Source organism: Anas acuta, chromosome 1, assembly GCF_963932015.1.
Source record: "Anas acuta chromosome 1, bAnaAcu1.1, whole genome shotgun sequence".
In the NCBI taxonomy this organism is placed as follows: domain Eukaryota; kingdom Metazoa; phylum Chordata; class Aves; order Anseriformes; family Anatidae; genus Anas; species Anas acuta.
In genome coordinates, this window is record NC_088979.1 from 162,424,887 (window position 1) to 162,443,649 (window position 18,763).

General features: G+C 55.9%; 3 protein-coding genes across 4 annotated transcripts; 1 reads left to right on the forward strand and 2 right to left on the reverse strand.

Annotated features, from left to right (window-relative positions):
• Position 1: 1 nt before the first annotated feature.
• On the reverse strand, positions 2–5,893 carry PHETA2 (PH domain containing endocytic trafficking adaptor 2). The gene is made up of 2 exons (XM_068669051.1): positions 5,793–5,893; positions 2–5,402 (listed from the first exon to the last, which is right to left on the reverse strand). Exon 2 carries the CDS (start codon positions 4,920–4,922, stop codon positions 4,146–4,148), a length of 777 nt encoding a protein of 258 aa, XP_068525152.1. The 5' UTR covers positions 4,923–5,402; positions 5,793–5,893; the 3' UTR covers positions 2–4,145.
• Positions 5,894–5,899: 6 nt separating this feature from the next.
• Positions 5,900–9,886, forward strand: NAGA (alpha-N-acetylgalactosaminidase). Its single transcript, XM_068669040.1, has 8 exons — positions 5,900–6,148; positions 6,360–6,534; positions 6,612–6,789; positions 7,043–7,137; positions 7,317–7,478; positions 7,684–7,881; positions 8,129–8,272; positions 8,417–9,886. The coding sequence occupies exons 1-8, from the start codon at positions 5,973–5,975 to the stop codon at positions 8,597–8,599; spliced, it is 1,311 nt and encodes a 436-aa protein (XP_068525141.1). The 5' UTR covers positions 5,900–5,972; the 3' UTR covers positions 8,600–9,886.
• Positions 9,887–10,529: 643 nt separating this feature from the next.
• Positions 10,530–17,167, reverse strand: WBP2NL (WBP2 N-terminal like). 2 transcript variants are annotated; one of them, XM_068669048.1, is made up of 8 exons: positions 17,014–17,167; positions 16,017–16,125; positions 15,350–15,485; positions 14,804–14,896; positions 13,811–14,092; positions 13,441–13,569; positions 13,001–13,077; positions 10,530–12,491 (listed from the first exon to the last, which is right to left on the reverse strand). In XM_068669048.1, the coding sequence occupies exons 1-8, from the start codon at positions 17,070–17,072 to the stop codon at positions 12,444–12,446; spliced, it is 933 nt and encodes a 310-aa protein (XP_068525149.1). In that variant the 5' UTR covers positions 17,073–17,167; the 3' UTR covers positions 10,530–12,443. The 2 variants fall into 2 exon arrangements, with proteins under 2 accessions (XP_068525149.1, XP_068525150.1); XM_068669049.1 differs by lacking the exon at positions 13,811–14,092.
• Between the last annotated feature and the right edge of the window lie 1,596 nt (positions 17,168–18,763).

Below are 18,763 nucleotides of genomic sequence, written 5' to 3' on the forward strand. Positions count from 1 at the left end.
GTACAAACGCGAAGTGGTTTATTCGGCTGGCCGGCGTAAAATAGAAGTGGTTACAGGGTTGAAATGCGTCACACACACACGTTCCGCACGTAAAAATAAAAATAAAATCCAAAAGGCGCATGCAAACTCGCCTCTGAGAAAAAAAACACACTAAATACTGGCGGTGTGAGCTCTTATGGAGACAGGAGTGTTTCCGCAAGCTGCTTGTAGTGTCGCTACTTGTGCAGGGTGCAAAGGTGCCACTGGAGCTGGAGCTTTGTGCAGATCCCAGCACATTTCACTGGGCTCCTTTCTCGAGTTCCTCCATGAAGGCAGTGAGGGCTGATCCCGGGGGTGACCAAGCCCGAAACTATGAATGCGGTAACTTGTAATGCAAAGCATTTGTCCGCGCTTAGTCACACATGTCCCAAATGGCAAGCAGCAGCCAGTGGTAGGCGCTTCGGGTTACTCATCGCTAGGACCTGGCTCCAGGTCAAGTGGAAAACATCACAACAGGCGTTTCATAAAAAGATAAATGTGCGCAAATAAAACAATGTGTTATGGGCCTGAATGTGGAATCCCATCCGCAGGAAAGTATAAGGATTTCACCAGCTGTTTTAACAGCTTTGGGTTCCCTTCTTGGCAAAGCTTACAAAAACTGTCACAATCTCCCTCCCTTTTTTCAGTCTTTAAACTATTTTAAATTCAAGCATTCAGATACATGCGTTTTTCTCTCATCACTTTTGCATTAGTATTCCAAGGAAAATTCTTAAATGTTGCCTTCGGTACTTAAAGACAAGTAGCCATTTAGCTTCAAAACATCCAGTCCCCCTTTGCTAAGGCTCCTGTTTTGTGCTGCTCAGACACTTTCTATTTTTAAAAAGTAATAAGGAAAGAGAAGGTGGGAAGCGAAGCAGCCCAGACCTGAAAGACTGGAGAAAAACGTGTGGCAATCAGTCTCATTTTGCTGCGGGGGACAATGTGCTAGCGAGCAGCGAAAACTCGATAACTTGCTCCTTTTCCTGTAATGATCTCTGCCTGCAGACACAGAGAGGCACGGTCCATTAGGCAGGTAAGTGTGCAATCTCAGGAAGCAGAAATCCCGACCTTCTGCCCGGGGGCTGCTTCCAAGGCACAGGCAGCACAGCTGATCCGCAGATGAGCTGGTTTGATGTCTCAGAGCACCTAGGTGTTCCCTGCCTAATGAAGCGAGTGGCGGTGGGCAGCTGAAAAATCTGCAGGCGCATACAAACCTGAGGATGGCTCCGATTATGGCTCTTTTTTAGTCATGAAAGGGCAGGCCCTGCTATGTAATGGGCATGATGGGGACTGAGAGGAAGCCCTGACCGTGTGCATCCAGTCACGCTGCACTTTGAAGTCCTAACCAATGCCCACGCATAGACTGCTGGGCCAAGCACAAATATTTTGCAACATTCTGCCATTTTCTTCTCAGTGCTGTAGAAAACCCCATAAAATTACCTAAAATGCAGTTGGACAGAAAGGGGTGCTCTCCTTTCTGTCAGTTCCTCAGTTCTTTCAGTTCCTCATTTGCAGGATTTAGGATTTAGTTGGAGTATGTACTAATGGAAAGCCAGGTGGCGTGGAAATTGTGTGATTTGAATGGGACTGATTAAAGCATTAAATATAAGCTCTTTAGGAGCGTTACCAGCGCAATCCTGGCTTATTTAAACGAACTAAGCTTCTTAAAAGTGAAACTGCTCTTAAATGAATAATACTGTTTCAGGTCCAGTTCTGACAGGACAGGCTTTGTTAATTTATTTTCACTTTTAAGTCATTCCTGATTCTTGGGTCTCATGTAGGAACTCCCATTACATTTTGATTTATTGTGGAAGTTTAATCTTTACCATCAAACTTCCTTATGTAAGTCCAAAGCATCAGGAGTATTTTTTCTGTATTGGGAGGGAGATAGGAATGGGGGTAGGGAGAGAGAGAGCACTCACCAAACCTGATCCTGGCCCCAAAATACCCCCACTCGGAAGGAGGAGGCACCAGGTAACGCCAAGCTCTGATGCTGCTGCCACACACACGGGATTCAGGAGTCACAAGCATTCCTGATGGACCTATTCCCAGCCCTTCTGCTCCTCCTTTCTCCTTACTGTTTTCACTTAAAAAGTAAAACAACAACAACAAATTCCTACCAAGCTTGAAAAAAAACTACTATGAAGAAATACAGACATGAACTAGAGGGGGTTGGATTGCACCATTCGTATGTGAAGGTCACACCCCCACTGTCCAAAGCCAGATCTAAGATCTGATTTACGCTAATATCCTGTCAAGCCATAACTAGGCAGGAAGCTCGTCACCAAAAACTACCAAAGACACGTTTTCAAAGGCACTGAAAGTTAATGCAAGCCATTTGATTTCTGCCTCTGACAATCTCTACTGGCTACTGCAAAGTAACAGGCTGAGCGCATTCAGCTCCAGAAAGGTGCATGGGTACCTACCAGTTGTAACAGACTAGCACGCTGTTTTCCTAGCAAGATTCCTGTGGAACAGGGCAATAAAAATAGGTTTAACACTTTCAGAGATCATGGGAAAGGCAAGATAGTCTCATATATTCTTCTCCTTTGAAAAACAGCCCTTGCCAAGAGGACAAGTGAGGAGATTTATAAACACCCTCTCCAGGGTGTCCTAGTCCTTGGACTGCTAGACTCAGCACCATGTACTTGTACTGTCTGCCTTTTGGTTAAGGTTTCTGACCTAGTGGATAATGACATGGGATGTGCTCCTGCGATCAGCCCCATGAAGCTGACACAATACTGGAGGGAAGCCCCAGCAGGTCAGGGTCTGGCTTTGGTAGGATACGGCTCTTACGCTCGCAAGGCCATGTCCAAACACTGCTGACACACAGGGCCAGGGAGTGACCGGTCACTCACTCCTGCACCTCTGGGCCTTCTGCAGCCAGCCCCTGTCCTTGACCCCACTCCTCCAGAGCCTGCTGATGTCCTTCCTCTTCCCCAGCTACGTGGCTCTGCCCAGCTCCCCAGCGCACCTGGCAGAGCCACAACATGAAGAAAGGCCTTGCATGAGCGTAGCTCTGGACTCTGTCTCCAGCATCTGACGAGCAAGCAGCCAGAGCCCTATATGGCACTTTCTACAGTCGGTGCAGAGCCTGATAAATTCACCCCTGGGAAGACAAACAGCCTGTAGCATTCCTGGTTTGTAACAGGGACGGCTTGAGCCAGAGAAACGAATAGGCTTGACTACCACTGGGTAGTCAGAGTCCAGCTCGGACTCGATGAGCTCCTGATCCTTGCTGCTGCTTCAGATCAAGCTCCATGTTTCCTTCTGCTGTCCCCATAAGCCTCGATGAGGAGACTGGGTGCCCCAAGAAGCAGACACAAGCTTGTGAAACACACACCAGAGGACACCCTGAGGGACATAGCAGGGAGGAGGTGCTGGGACAGGAGAAAACTTAAAAAAACGCCAATGATGTTTGTGAATACAGCTCTGCTGTGGCTTGGTACAACCCACACTGCTGGGGAAGCTGCTCCTCAGGGTCAGAGGAGGCTCCGGCACCACCCACGGTCCCACCATGGGGTCCCACCTGCCCGGGCCTGACACTGCCACACAGCCAGAAGCCCCAGGGGTGGCAGCCCATGCCAGCTGCTCCACCAGGCCAAAGCGAGCACCCATCGAGGTGAGCCATGGCTCCTGGGCCAGCCGAAGCCACAGCATCTCGAACGCGTCCTCGTAAGGCCTGCGTGTGGCCCAAGAGGCACAAAGCGGCCCATCGGAGGCATTTGGTAAGAGTCCAGTCTTATCTGCAGCCAAAAAGCGAAGGCAGATAGGCTTCAGTGGGCTTCAATACCACAGACGATAATAAATGTTGACCTGTGCAAATCTCCACGCTGAGAAACAAAACCAAAGCAACTGGCGAAGGAGAGGCGGCAAACAAAACGCTGCATCTGCCGCGCCAGGATGGAAGGCACTGAGCCCGGCTGTTTCGGTGGCAAGAGGATGAGGCTCGCTGCTGGAAACGCCAGGCAAGGCCTGGGGAAGACACACGTCCCTCCCGGGTGGCCAGGCAGCACGCAGGCAGCCACGTGCCGCACACCGGTTGCCGGCGAGGGCAGGGGGCAGGCAGCATCCCTCGCGCTGCTCTGCCAGAAACCGGCGGGCACGCTGCACTCCACGTCCCGGGGTCACGGGTGTCCCCTCTTCTGCCTCTCCTGCCACTCGCGTCTCAGCACCGCGATCTCCTGCCCGTACCAGTGGTGCAGCTTGGCGAAGCAGGCCGTCTCCGGCGACACCGGGCTCTCCTGCAAGGCGGGCGAGAGGCCGGCCGCCGGGGACCCCGCAGGGCTGCCGGCGGCCGAGCGCCGGCGCGGAGGCAGAGGCGGGGGCTTGGAGTGCCCCCCGTCACGCTCAGGGCCGCTGCCCCAGGTGGAGTAGCCGTTCTCCAGGATGGCAGGCTTCTCCTGGACGGGCAGCAAGGCGGGGTTGGAGAGGTGCCGCTTCCTGCCCGAGGACCTCCGCGGAGACTTGCGGCAAGCGGCCAAGCTCGTGCAGGCCTCCTCCAGCTGCTTCTCCAGCTCGCGCACCACCAGCCGCATGTAGTCGAAGCTGGCCCGCGACAGCGCCTTCACCCAGGCCTCCATGGCAGCCTGCCCGTCGGCCACCAGCACGTAGGCCTTGGCGCCGGCGTCGTCGAAGCGGATGGCGAAGGCGAACTCCTCGGCGGCCTCGCAGAGCTCCACGGTGCAGCCCTCCAGCACCACCAGCCCCACGGGCTCGCGGCTCTCCCGCTCCTCGAAGTAGAAGAGGAGGTTGCCCTTGAGAACGAACCAGCGGCGCTGGTAGGAGGTGCCGTGGTGGGCATGGTGGTGGTGACGCTCCACCCGCTTGCGCAGGAAGCCGGCATGGTCGGTGGGCGAGTCGCAGGTGGCGTAGTGAGCCACGCTCCGCTCGTTCAGCTTCATGGCCCCGCGGCCGCCCCGAAGCGGGGAGCAGAGGGGGAAGAGGCCGGCTCAGCGCGGTGCGGCGGGACCGGTGACTGCGGGGACGGTCACCACAGCCCCACCTGCCTCCTCCAGAGATGTCAGCGCCGCTGCTTTGTTTCTTACTCCGCCACTGACCTACTTTGCAGGTTTTTTATGGAGCCGACTGAAGAAATTTGTGAGGTGCTCACGTTGCTCTCTCCTCTGTTGCAGGACTGGATGCAGAGGGCGATTTCAGACCCAAGATCTCCGGGACCTCCATCTGAGCACCCACGTCTACGGCGAGGACCAGGCGGCCCCCCCGGGCTTCCAGCAGTGTCACCATGGCCCAGGCTGCCCCCGGCTGTGTGGGGTTAAGCCATGCTGGCCGTGTGGCTCACACCGCAGCTCCTCGTCCTCCTCCTCCAGCCGCTCGCTTCCCCGGCGAGCGCCTCCGAGGCTCCACCACGCCGAGCCCCATCCCTGGTCGGAGGAAAGGAGAGAGTCACAAACAGCTGGGAGCTGAAACAGCGAGGCTCTAAATGGCCCATAGCACAAATAATAAAAAAAAGTGGGGAGCAGCGGGCGGCTGTGGGAGGCAGCGGTGGGGGACCCAGGGCACGCTGCGCCGGGACACGGGCACGGCTCAACCCACGGCAACGCCTCTGGGCTCTGCTTCCAGCTCCCGCTCGGCTTTTAGGCGAAAAAACAATAAAATAAAGAGTTAAGGAAGGGCTCTCCCAGCCGCGCTTTATGCTGTTCCTGCAGGACCACAGCCCCCAGCCCCCCCCGGGCTCCCTCCCCCGGGGCAGCGCTGTCCCCCCGCCTGCCCCCCCCGTGCCCTACAGCCCTGCCCGGCCCGGCTCCGCTCACCTCGGGCCCCGGCAGCCCGGCTGGGCGGCTGTGTGCCGGGGGGGCCGGGGGAACCGGGGGGGCCGGGCTTTCGGGAGGCGGGCGCGGGCGGTCAGGTGATGGGGGCGGCCCCATAGAGCGGGGCCGGGCGGCGGAGGGGCCCCAGAGGCGCTGCCCTGCTCCGGGGGCACCCAGGCGGGGATGGGGGCGGCGGGGCCCCGGCTCCTGCTGCTGGGGGGGGTGCTGGGGGGGCTGCTGGTGCTGCCCGGCCGCGGGCTGGACAACGGGCTGGCCCGCACCCCCCCCATGGGCTGGCTGGCCTGGGAGAGGTTCCGCTGCAACGTGGACTGCAGGGACGACCCCCAGCACTGCATCAGGTCAGCCGGGGACAGGACGGTGGCCATGGGGCAGCTGGTGTGGTTGGGGGGGGTCCCCAAAGCGAAGGGCATAAGGTATTGTGTCCCCCTAGTCGGGGATGAGGTTGCAAAGGGGCCCCCATAGCCTTGGGGGGCGCAGCGCGGTGACCCCCCGAGCCCCAGCCCGTCCCCTCGGGGCATGGCAGGGGCTCAGCACAATGCCTGCCCGCAGCGAGAGGCTCTTCTTGGAGATGGCAGACCGGCTGGCAGAGGACGGCTGGCGGGAGCTGGGCTACGAGTACATCAACATTGACGACTGCTGGTCTGCCAAGCAGCGGGACGCCCAAGGGCGGCTGGTGCCCGACCCCGAGAGGTTCCCCCGGGGCATTAAGGCCCTGGCCGACTACGTGAGTGACCCCCCTGTCCCACCGTGGAGGCTGGGCAGACCCCTCGTCCCCTCCTCACAGCCCTCCTCTCCTCACAGGTCCACGCCCGAGGCTTGAAGCTGGGCATCTACGGAGACCTGGGCACCCTCACCTGCGGGGGCTACCCGGGCACCACGCTGGACCGCGTGGAGCAGGACGCGCAGACCTTCGCGGAGTGGGGGGTGGACATGCTGAAGCTGGACGGGTGCTACTCGTCAGGCGAGGAGCAGGCGAAGGGTAAAGGCTGCCTCTTCGGCCTGCGTTTGTCCCTGCTTCAGTCGGGGTGGCCGTCCATCTGATGGACAGTTGGCCGGCTTCGGTTCCTCCCTCACAGCTCTTCTTCTGGCTGTGCGCACCGCAGCCACGGGGTGAAAGCTCCTCTTGGGAAAAGAGGAGGTTTTGGGGGAGCCCTAGAGCCAGTGCAACACGGGAAGCTGTGCAGGTTGCTGCCGTCCATCTCCTTCACCAGTCTGCTGCTTCTCTCCCGAAGGCTACCCACAAATGACGAGGGCCTTGAACGCCACAGGCCGCCCCATCGTCTACTCCTGCAGCTGGCCGGCATATCAGGGGGGGCTCCCGCCCAAGGTGAGGCTTGTCCTGCCTGTTGTTGGCCATGGGGGAGCTCTGACTGCGTGCCCATGTCCTGCACCCCTTACTGGTTACCCCTAACCTTGACAATCCTGCACCAACAGCACTTGTAATGTCTATTGAGACTTTAAAGCATTACTTATTTATTCTCCCTTTTGACTCCCACACTTTTCCAGGTGAACTACACCCTCCTGGCCACGATCTGCAACCTGTGGCGCAACTACGGTGACATCCAGGACTCGTGGGATAGCGTGCTCTCCATCGTGGACTGGTTCTTCGCAAACCAGGACGTGCTGCAGCCAGCAGCCGGCCCCGGCCACTGGAACGACCCGGACATGGTATTGCAATGAGCCCGTCACCCCTCGAGTGTTTTTGGCCTTCCCTGGCACAGCCTGAGGGGGAGATAGTGATGAAGCAAAGGGTGTCCTGGCTCAGGGGAAGCGGTAGCACGCGTGAGGTTTCCCGAGCTTGCTCCCACCGAGCGGGCTGCAGCATCACGAGGTGCTAACCCGAGCTCCTAACCCTTTTCTCCTTCCCCTCCAGCTCATCATCGGGAACTTCGGCCTCAGCTACGAGCAGTCGCGCTCCCAAATGGCCTTGTGGACCATCATGGCAGCCCCGCTGCTCATGTCCAACGACCTCCGCACCATCGCCCCGGACGCCAAGGAGATCCTGCAGAACCGCCTGATGATCCACATCAACCAGGACCCCCTGGGAATCCAGGGGCGCAGGATCGTCAAGGTTAGGGGGAGTGTGTACGTGTCTGGGAGAGCAGAGAGCAAGCGAGCAGCACCGGCTGGGAGGCAGTAACGAGGGGGGCAGAGAACCATGAATTTTTTTCCTTGAGTTCACTGCAAGCCAAAAACGTTCTTATCCCCCGAGAGCAGAGAGGGGTAAGGCAAGGCTCTTTCCCCTGCTCCCTCCCCACAAAGGGAGGGCCAGAGCTAGCCCTGGCAGCTCTGCCTCACCTACTCATTCCAACCCCTAGGAGAAATACCGTATCGAGGTGTTCCTGCGCCCGCTCTCCCGGGCCGCCAGCGCCCTCGTCTTCTTCAGCCGCAGGACGGACATGCCCTACCGCTACACCACCAGCCTGGCCAAGCTCGGCTTCCCGGAGAAGGCTGTGTATGAGGTGAGCCCCGCTTTCACACCGCGCCTGCACCCCCTCCTTCCAGCTTCCTCCCCCTTTTGACACCGGCTGTGGTTTGGGCACGGAAATTGGGACACCGCGGTGAGGGTCCGTGACACCCCGGCAGCACCCCCCTGTCTCTCCCAGGTGCAAGACGTGTACAGCGGGAAGGTGACCAGCGGCCTGAAGGCTGGAGACAACTTCACGGTGGTCGTCAACCCCTCGGGGGTGGTGATGTGGTACCTCTACCCCACGGCGCTGCGGGAGCAGCCCTGGCGCCTTGTCCAGCAGCAAGCCCCCCGCGGGGGTGCCCGGCCGCTCCTCCTCTGAGGGGGCTCGGCCGGTGGGGACATGGGCCAGTGCCCCTGGGGCCTGTCCCTTTGCTGCACAAGTGCCTTCTGCTGGTGCAAGTGGCCGGGCCGTGTGCTGGGCGCTCCTCCAGTGTCACCTGATGATTTCTACTCAAACCCATGCAAAGCAGTTCTCGTGACTCCCTCCTGAGGGCATGCAGAGCGTGATTCCTCTGGGACTGCAAAGCACCCAGAGATCCTCCTGGGGAAGAGGAGGCTCCCCTGTGGCCTCAGGGACCAGACGTAGCCACTTTCTTTCCTTTGCTATAATCAGCTTGGCTTAGAGTACAGGGACTCAGCAGGGCTGCACCCTTCTCAGGAACCCTCTGTGAGAGCTCCTGGGGCCAGGATGGCCCTGCAGAGAGGACGGGGCAGCTCCCTGCTGTGCTGGCTTTGCTTCTGCTACCGGGATCCCAGAGATAGCACTGCTACAGCCTGCTGTGCGTGCTAAGAAAAACCCCAAACAAAACCCAAACATGTGTGTCAGCGCTGCACTGAAGCCGCTTTGGGGTCAGGTGACAGCAGAGCACAACCCCAAGTTGGCCACGCACAGCCCCAGCTGTCCTGCTGCGGTGTAACCAGGCACTGCCGAGCTGCGGCGTGCTGTGGGTGCTGGCTGGGAAGGGCTCATGCTCCTCTTCGGTGGGCTCCTGACTTTAGGAGCTGGTCACAGGTGCCGCCAAACCGCATCTCGTTCCTGTAGGATGTTCCTCTGCCAGGCTGAACACTCCCGCGTTTCTCAGGGAAAGGCTCCTCCTCCTGCCCAGGGCAGCTTCACGCACCGCTCCACTATGAGGAGGAGCCCGCACAAATAAACCAGAAGGGGCTCAGCGGGAGTGGTGGGACGAATGCTGCAGCCCCAACCCTGCCTGCCCCACGCATCCTACAGCTCAGCCGAGCCGTGGCCTCCCCAACAGCCCCAGGGATGGGTGCAGCCCTCCCCAAGCTCACCCCGTCAGGGTGCAGGCAGCCCTGGGAGACTGATGCAAGATTAAGCGTCAGAGCAGGGAGCTACCCCATCTTGAGTTGGCCAGAAAAGGAGCTTCCTCTTTCTACTCAGAAACACAGAAGGGTGGGGAGCCCTCTCCTTGTAGGACCACAGGGCTGATTCTAGCCTCTCACAGTCTTGTGGTGCAGCAGCAAGGTACTGGACACAATGCTTTGCAGTACTGAAAAGAAACAAGTCTATTCCATGTCTGTACAGGAGCCAGCTTTGTTTTTGTGATTTTGACAATTTCGCTGAAATAAAAGGGAAGCAGGTCGCAGACTGGGTTTCGCATTTATTCAGCCCCTTGGTTAGTGGAGGCGTTTAGGGTCGGTTCCTCAAAACAGGAAGAACTGCAGCAAGAAGGAAGTGGCTTCCTGTGGGACGGGGCTGATGCAGAGGGAAACTGGCTTTGCCAGTAGTTGCACCATGCTCAGCAGGGCACCAGATTTTCTTGGCACAGGAAACCCGGATGTTACAGTCCACAACCAGGTGCCCTTTTCCTTTACAATGTATTTATTTTTCCTTTACTAGGAAAAAAAAGCCCACAAACCAACCAGCTAGGTAGGAGATTCTCTTAAAGATAAGCCTTTCCTCAGGCAGTGAACGTGCACAGGAGAGCCACAAATACCACATCAGTGAGCAGTCGGGTGGTGACACCAGCCCTGCTAAGGGCAGTGTTGTGCCTGCCCACAATTACGTGCCAGTTCTGGAGAGCTGGCCAAGAGCAATTCCACAGGGAGAGAGGATGAGTTTCTGTCCCCCCTTCTCTCCATTACTTGGTTCCAGCCCCACCTTTGCCACACAGCAGGACCAGCCCGCAGCCCACGTGAGAACAGCAGCCGTGGTTTTGTTCCAGGCCTCTGTGCAACAGGCAGGCACGATGAAGGTCGACACAACACACACACACCACTGAGCAGGCAGCTCAAGGTATCAACACTTCTGTATTAAAGTGCAATTCAAAAGTTACAAACTTTTTCTGTTTTCTTTTAAATACAGAGTCATTAGAACATCTCTAAAGGTGTTGTTAGATAAGGAAATTTGCTTCCCCCCCATGCAGGGCTGCTTTAGGAATTCAAACAGAGAAGTCACACAAGCCTGACACACAGGAGAGCCCTGGCACCCAGGTAAAGAGGGAAAACGCCCCTTCCCCTTCACTGTGAAGGTAGGAAGGCTGCAGGAAAGAAGTACAGTCACCCCATACGTAAAGATCACGAGGGTCTCCACCAGACTAGAGAGGTTCCCGTCGGAGCAGGTTTAATGGCACTGTGCCCTACGGAAGGAAGAAAGGTTGTGACAGAGCAGCCACATCCCCTGCGAGAGCTGAGCGTCAGTAACACCACACCAGAGGCCGCAGTTCCCAGCGGCATGGGCACCGCACCCCTGAGCAACCAGGTTCCAGTCCTGCAGCACTGCCCTTGATGCTGCGTGGATGCAGGCACGCCTGTCTTGGCTGTAACAGCCCGAGGAAGGGACAAAGGCCGCTTCTCCCCAGCTGGGTGGCACAGGCTTGCTCAGCAGAGGGAGCCAGGGCTGCAGGACCTGTCTCCTGACAAGGCCAGTGCCAGGTTGTCTTCCTAACGTAACAGATTTGGCTCCGAGGCAAGCAGCCTCCTGCTCAGCTCGACTCCATGAGGCGTGAAGAAAGCTCTGTGACACGGGATTGCTGCGGAGATATGGGACCTGCTTCTGGGAGAGCGAACAGAAGGAAGACTGCAGAAGGATTTGCACGCCTGCCGATCTCAGCCCGCTGCTCTGCGGCACACCTTTGTTTGCTTTTCTCTTCAACATCTAAAAGGCAGGCTGATTTTATGGAGTCACTGTGTTTCCAGTTACACTTCTCACAGCTCCTCTGCCATCAGCATCTGAAAACTGACTACGTGCAGCCTGGCTTCGCTGCACATCAGAGACCTGCCAGCAAACACACTGTGTCTTCAGCGATCAGTCAGTACAAAGAAGTGTCTCACACCTGAGGAGGTGACATCAGGCAGTGCTGGCTCTCCACAGACAGCAGTGAGTGCAGCGCCTCACCTCCACTTACCGCCCTATTTTGCAAGGATTTCAGTTAAACGGGAAAGGAGATGGTGAAAAGCTAACAGAGGATCTGCTGCTTCCAAAACTGGTGTGTCTGTGCCCAGAAACTCCTCTTGCTATCAGCAGTGCAGTAGGATGCGCCATCCCAGAGCTTGTGCTGAGCTGATGGGTTTGGCCTCACCACGCTGGGGCCCATCCTCTTACACCACCAAATGCTTCAGAGTCTCTCAGGATGTGTTTCAGGATCGGGATGGTCTCAGGATCATCCCGTGACTGTTAGTCCAGGACACAAAAAGTGCTCCCAGCATGACACAGGATTTCCAGAGTCCCATCTCACGCTGAGCTGTGCCACGGTATAAGGAAAGTTAACACCTTTCTGGGCTACCCAAGAGTCTACGTGAGGAACGTCATGGCTTTCTACACCTTTCTTCTTTGGTGGTGCTTCAGAAGAAGTTAAAAGTTTGGCATTCCATGTAGTTTTACTCCAAAATGCCAGAGCCTTCGTATTTTACTCTCAGTGATGTGGTCTACTGGTTTTAAAAGTCCATCTCTCTCCTCATGCCAAAGGCAGAGCAAAAGGTTAGTGCTTCAACCCCGTGAGATAAAGCAAAGAAGCAGGAAAGTGCTGTCGTTCTGCCTTGTATTGCCACTGACTTAATGTTTAGGAGGGCAGGCGCCCAGCTGCCCAGCACTACTTACACTGTATATACACAAAGAGACCTAGAGGCGCGCTAACCGATGGGTAGGAACAGCCAAGTTGTCTTCAGGGAGAGAGAGCGTGGGAGGCCGGCTGCAGTTCCCTGTGTTAGTTGTTCTTCTTGTCCTCAGGAGGCGCGTAAGGAGGTGGCTGATCCTGGAAGGAGGTACAGCAGAGTCAACACCCCTGCTTTGCTTTATGAAGAGCTCATATTTATGCAGCCGAGGGCACAGGCAGGCCGGCTGTCACCCACCACACGCAGGCTACAGCCCACCTACCGGCTGCCACTGCCTGCACCGTGACAGCCCAGGGAAAAACATGTAATAAAACCCAAATACTCGCATCCTTAAGTGACCCGCTCATCTTTCTCTCCCCTCACTCTCACCCAGTACAGAAGCAGAGCACTTTGTATTCTCTGGGCACGTGCAAGTCTTTTGTACGTTTAAGAGTGAGATGAATACTGAGATTCAGCTGGATTAATCTTAAAGCCCTCCTCTTTCTTTCTTGATCAAGGACTGGCGCTATCATCCACGCCTCCTCCCAGGAGGGTGCATGCTTTCTGTGCATTTTCAAAACGAAGGCACTCCAGGCTTTACTAGGAAAGCAAACTCCTGGCTGTATTGCTGACGGAAGAGGGAGCGGGCACACACAGGCACAGCGCTTACCATGGGCATGTAGACACTGTGTGGGTTGGCAGGGTTGTAGTACGCGCTGGAAGCAGCTTCCATGGCCTTACTGTTGCCTAGGAAGGAAAGAAAAGGAGCAAGCTTAGGGCATGCCCATCTCACCTGCCTTATGCAGCCCCCCCAGCCCTCTCGCCCAGCTGCAGCTCATCTGAGGAGTGGACAAACACCCCAAGAGCCAGCAGCAACCACAGCAGGCTGGCTTTGAATTCAGAGCAATTCAGGAAGGCTGCAAACTGGCTAGTGCTGACCATGAGCTGCACAATGAGGAACTGAGTGCCTTGCCAGCCCCCATTATCTCAAATAACAGATCAAGATGACTTTGAGCTCCTGCAGCAACAGCTTCCCCACACCAGCCATGCCCCCAGTGCCTCCCACAGCCCAAACCCCCAAGCACCCTGCTGCACCCCCGCCCTATTTACCTGGCATCCCCGGGGCTGCCCAGGCTGCGGGAGGAGGTGGGGCTGAGGGTCCTGCAGGAGATGGCCCAGAGTAGGGGGGAGGAGGTGCCATGTACGGGGGGTTCATGTTGGGGAGTGGTGGGTAAATACCTGCAAAGAGAGGACACCAGATGGGTGCTTTAGACTGGGGCAAGGGTAGAGGCAGAGAGCAAGCTCCCAGGCCCAGCAGCAAGCAGAGACGCACAGCTGTGATCAAGAACACGCGACAGATTTCGTAAGGACAAGAATCCTCGATGGAGACAAAGCTACAGCAACCCTCACCGCTGCAGCAACACTTCCCCACAGCTAGCAGCAAAGCGCCCCGCCGCTCCTCATCACGCGGCTTCCGTACCTGGAGGCTGGGCGTACGGATACCCCATGGGCTGCGGCGCAGGTCCGTAGGCGTTCGTTGGAGGTGGTGCATAAGGGTACGGGCCATTTGGGGCTGGAGGAGGAGCGTAGCCCCCTGGTGCAGGTGTGTAACCCCCTGGTGCAGGTGCGTAGCCCCCTGGAGCAGGCGCGTAGCCACCCGGAGCAGGAGCGTAGCCACCCGGAGCAGGCGGGGCGGGTGCATACCCCCCGGGTACAGGCGTGTATCCATAGCCAGGGGTCTGGAGAGGAACTCCGCTGGAAGCTACGGGGCAGACATTTAATAAGCCAGATGTCCTTTTGTTATAACTGAATGTATAGAATAAAGAGGAAAAGGTCCTGTTCATGCAGCCCCATTTCCTGTCATCTACGTTTTATAGATGCTGAGTGCACGGTCCTGGCGCAGTACTGGGTTGGAAAGCATTTAGATGCGGTCTCCTCACTGCAAGCTCGTAGGGAGCTAAAGGAAACCAGCTGCAAAAACACCAGCTGTCAGCCAACAGCTCACGCACAGAGCTCTCGCAGCTGGAAGAAAGGGCTGTTCTACACAAGGGTCAGTACGGTGGTTTTTGTTTTTTAAACTTCGTATTAGAACAGAATGTACATTTTCCTTTTGAAAGCTTTAAATAGAAGTTAATATTATTATTTTAAAATGTCTTTTACCCTTCTCCAAATGTGGAGATGTTAATTTGCCCCATTTCACTCCATGATTAGAGAACTGGGTTGACGTTAGGTACATGGATGTACCTAACGTATGCCACCCCAGAAGCACAGATTCCAGAATATTACTTAGAAAACCATTAAGATGAAATGAAGAAAAAGGATTGGAAGGAAAAACAAAAAGTCTCCTAGAAAACAACAAATATATTGTTATGGAAGATGTATAGGGTGCCCCCCAGCCCACAAACTTCAAAGAGTGCCATTCTTTAACCAGCTCAGCCAACCATGGGGGAACTGCAGCCTGAAGATCCCTTACCACTAGAGGCAGCTTTGAACATCAGCTGTCCAAATTCAATGGCTCCTCCACTGTTGAAAGTCAATTTAAATGTCCCCTGTCCTTCCCAGCCACCTAGGAGAGAATTGGAATTGAAAGAGACTATTAACCTCCTCAGTATCCGTCAAGACAGCAAAACAGTTTAGCAAAAACAATTAGCAAAAAAATGGCTGCTAATTCTATCAGCATCAGTGGCTGGCAACTTGGTCTCCTGCCCAGCCTTCCAGGTCAAGGACGGGAAAACAAGCACGAGCAGAAACCAAGTAAACACGATATGCAGAGCAAGATGAAAGCTACAGGATTAAATAAAAGCCATCCTGCAAAAGTCAGTTACCAGCTTTGGGGGCAGGCAGTAACACAGAAAGTTCAGCAGACCTGGGTTACATTAGTCTGGACAAGCAAACTACGCTGCCATAGCTACACTGTCCACCTGTCCCTGTGCATGTGAGCACAATTCAGTGGTCAGCAGAAGAGAAAAAGACTTGTGACACTCGGGAAGATTTCAGTCTGCAGAGCACGGGCACATACCTCCTGGCTCGGCGTGGATCTGTCCTTTGATGTAATTGGCAGAGAAAACAGGCTGCTCAACAGAGCACTCCTTCACCAAATAAAATGGCATCATGAAGGACAGCATAGGATCCTTGCCCTTTGACACGAAGATCATCTGCAAGACAGGAAGGAACACTTCTGAGTTAGTTAATCAGATACAACGTGGTTGTGGAGTTCTGGCTGTAGTAGCATCCAAAAAGAGGATAATTTAACCCCTAGCATCAGTGTGTGTTGTGTTGTTTCACAGCCTTCGTGAGATGGAATCCCAAACAGATCTGACAGCATGACTAACTCACCTGAAGAATGCATGTTCCAACATAGCATACTGCTTAAGGCATACACAGGCATTTACAGTTCTATTTTTCCATGTTTTAAGGATCAGCTGGGACAGTTTTCAAAGAGAGTAATACCTCCTGAAATGTTACATGTAACATATTCTCCACATAGTGATTTCCAGGTTTGTACGTGCCTTTGGAGGCATCCAGGGCTGTGACACAGGCAAGCACTGTCCTGTTTCCACTAGCCTTCCTCGTGCCTAGTACCCCCAGTGGTTCCCCTCAGAACAAAAATCACTTCTGTTACCAGCTACGTTTCTCATCTACAAGCTCCCTGGAGAAAAGGGGAGCCCTGTTTGCATCAGACTTACCCTGTAAGGGGTGAGATACAGCATCCCCTTCTTGGTGCCTTTGAAGGCTTCAGGCTTGCCCGTCACGTCACTGAAGGAGAGCTCCACATCTTTGCACTGCTTGAGCACACTGCAGGAGGAAATCAGACCAGTTGGAGAGACAGCCTCACTGGCAGCTCTGACACATGAACACCCATCACACACTCCCTGAATGTTATCCCAAAATACTGGATCCTAAAGCAGGCCCTCAAGTTTTCTTTTTGGACACACAGGGATGATTTACCCAGAGCGGAAGAATTCCCTCTCTGGCCTCTGACAACCCCTGTCCTCGTTCACAAAGAGGAACTTTAAAAGACAGGAAGAGGAACTGTCCTGTCAGGCTGAAGGAACTGCTCCCTCTGCTTGGCACGAGCCTCAGCCCAGAGATTAGGGCACAGAAAGGGGTGAGCTGCCTGAAACCACGGGCTTGAGATCAAGGCATGGACCCTCAACCTGCCACCTGCTAAGAAAAGTTCCAGACTAAACAGAACAGCCTTGGGTGTGACAAGCTTGCAGTGTGTTTGACAGTAGGAACATTGGAAGTATTTTTTGGTTCGGGAGCGTAAAGAAGGAAAAAACAAAACGTGACTCAACAGAAGCCAGAAGAGGCCGGATATAAGTGACTGCGACACGCTGTGCAGGGCCTGCCCCAGGCACCCGAGCAGGGCAGGACGCTGCAATTAGCAGGGCCAGGGCATGGAGCAACACCCAGGAGTCCCGCGGTTTCACGAGGCGCGGCCATGAGGGCCGAGCAGCCGCGGCAGCAGGGGCAAACCCGGGAAGCCCGGACACCGGGGGGGGACCCGGGGGGGGCCCGGCACCGGGCCCGGCCCTACCCAGGGGGCACCGGCCCCGCTGGGCCGCTCACCCGGCGCCTGCCCGCGGCGCAGAGCAGCAGGGCCCCGCCCGGCCGCGCCCCCCGCGCCCCGGGACCTCCCCCCGGTGCCCCCCGGTGCCCCCCGGTGCCCCGTCCCCGCACCTCTCCCCGCCGGGCACGACGACGCCGCCCTCCTTGGAGTGGCTCCTGTTCAGCGCCATCTTGCCCCACGCCTCCGCCCCGTGACGTCACGGCCCCGCCCGACACGGCGTGACGTCACAGCGGGGCGGGGAGCGGGAGGCGGGCACCGGGGCGGGGCCGGGGCGTCGGCTGCCTTTTGCCTTCTATTTTTTCCTTTTTTTTTCTTTTATTTTTTCCTTTTTTCTTCTTTTATTTTTTCCTTTTTTCTTCTTTTTTATTTTTTTCTTTTTTTTTATTTTTTATTTTTTTTCATTTTTATTTTTTTCCTTTTTTTTCCGTTTTTTCTTTTTTCCTTTTTTTCTTTTTTCCCTTTTTTCTTTTTTCATTTTTTATTTTTTCCCTTTTTTCTTTTTTCCTTTTTTATTTTTTCCCTTTTTTCTTTTTTCCTTTTTTTCCTCTTTTTTTCTTTTTTTTTTCCTCTTTTTTCTTTTTTTTTTCTTTTTTTTTCTTTTTCTCTTTTTTTTCTTTTTCTCTTTTTTCCTTCTTTTTTTCTTTTTCATTTTTTTTCTCATTTTCCCCCTTTTTTATGGACGACCCCCATCTCCAAGGGCACCTCCTGAGCATAATAGGACCCCTGCCCCTTCTTGCCCCCCCCCCGCAGCACAGCACCATCACACGCCAGGAGCATTCATTTGTAGGGTTGGGGTCACCCGTTTATGCATCCTTTATAAACAGCCCACCGCAGAATTACAGAGCAGAGCTTAAACCCCCCCTGGTCACAAGCACACCCCAAAAATCCCAAACACATGGGGCGAGCCACACCGCCTTGTCCCTGCAGCTCAAGGTACGAGCAAGGGAAACTCGTACCAGCAGTGCCAGCTCCATGCCACGGCCCCGGCTGGGCCCAGCGTCACCAAGGTGGCCGTACCAGTGGCACATAGCACCGTCAGTGCCTGCCACAGGCAGGGTGACACAGCCTGGTGGTGGCACAGTCCCCATGAGGCAGTGGCATGGCCACCGAGGGCCTGTGTGAAGGAGCACCCCCACCCCATGGAGCGTGGCGGGGTGTCCGGGTGGGGGCTCTCACGTTGCACTGGGTTTAATGCGTCGCATGGAGGCTGGCGAGGCTGAGGAGACGTTCCTGGTGGCCTCGTGGAGTGGCCTCCTGGTGGGACGAGCTGGGAGGAGGCTCCTGCGCCACGCTGGGCGATGGGGCTGGCAGGACGGCTGGCAGCGTGACGGGGGGCTTCTGCAAGGCCCGTGTGGTGGTGGTGGGCAGCCCTGAGGAGGCTTCGATCCCGGCAGGGCCTCGGAGGGCTGGTGTGGATGGGGTGGTGGGTGTGAGGGTGTATGGAGCACTGGGAGCCATGAACATGGGTGGTGAGGGGAGTGGGAAGGGCCGGGAGGGCCCTCGTGTCCTGGCGGTGCTGAGAATGGCTGATCTGTATGGATGGGTGGGAGCGAGATGGAAGAGCACCAGAGAAAGCCACAAGGTGGACACAAGCTCTTAGGTGGTTCTGCTGAGGCTTGGTGGACCCTCATCCCAGTCCTGGCCCCAAACAGCTCCACCCGCAAACCTCGGGCTTTGCCTGAGTCACCCCTGCCGTCCCCTCACAGGGACCCCTTCCCCCCACACCAGCCCTTCCATTCCCCCATCCCGACCCACAGCTCTGCCACCCCACACCAAGACCTTCTGCACGTGCATTGCCAACGCCATCAGCTGTTCTTCTGGAGGGGACAGCCCCTGCCAGCTGTGTGACAGCGGCCAGGT

What these genes read in the sequence shown, in the direction of transcription:
- PHETA2 (XM_068669051.1), bottom strand. Translation starts at nt 4,922, where the DNA reads ATGAAGCTGAACGAGCGGAGCGTGGCTCACTACGCCACCTGCGACTCG.
- NAGA (XM_068669040.1), top strand. Translation starts at nt 5,973, where the DNA reads ATGGGGGCGGCGGGGCCCCGGCTCCTGCTGCTGGGGGGGGTGCTGGGG. An exon ending in TTAAGGCCCTGGCCGACTAC is followed by an intron (nt 6,535 to 6,611) that starts GTGAGTGACCCC and finishes CTCTCCTCACAG; the next exon opens with GTCCACGCCCGAGGCTTGAA. An exon ending in AGGGGGGGCTCCCGCCCAAG is followed by an intron (nt 7,138 to 7,316) that starts GTGAGGCTTGTC and finishes ACACTTTTCCAG; the next exon opens with GTGAACTACACCCTCCTGGC.
- WBP2NL (XM_068669048.1), bottom strand. Translation starts at nt 17,072, where the DNA reads ATGGCGCTGAACAGGAGCCACTCCAAGGAGGGCGGCGTCGTCGTGCCC. An exon ending in TGTATCTCACCCCTTACAGG is followed by an intron (nt 15,486 to 16,016) that starts GTAAGTCTGATG and finishes CCTGTCTTGCAG; the next exon opens with ATGATCTTCGTGTCAAAGGG. An exon ending in GGCAGCCCCGGGGATGCCAG is followed by an intron (nt 13,078 to 13,440) that starts GTAAATAGGGCG and finishes TTTCCTTCCTAG; the next exon opens with GCAACAGTAAGGCCATGGAA.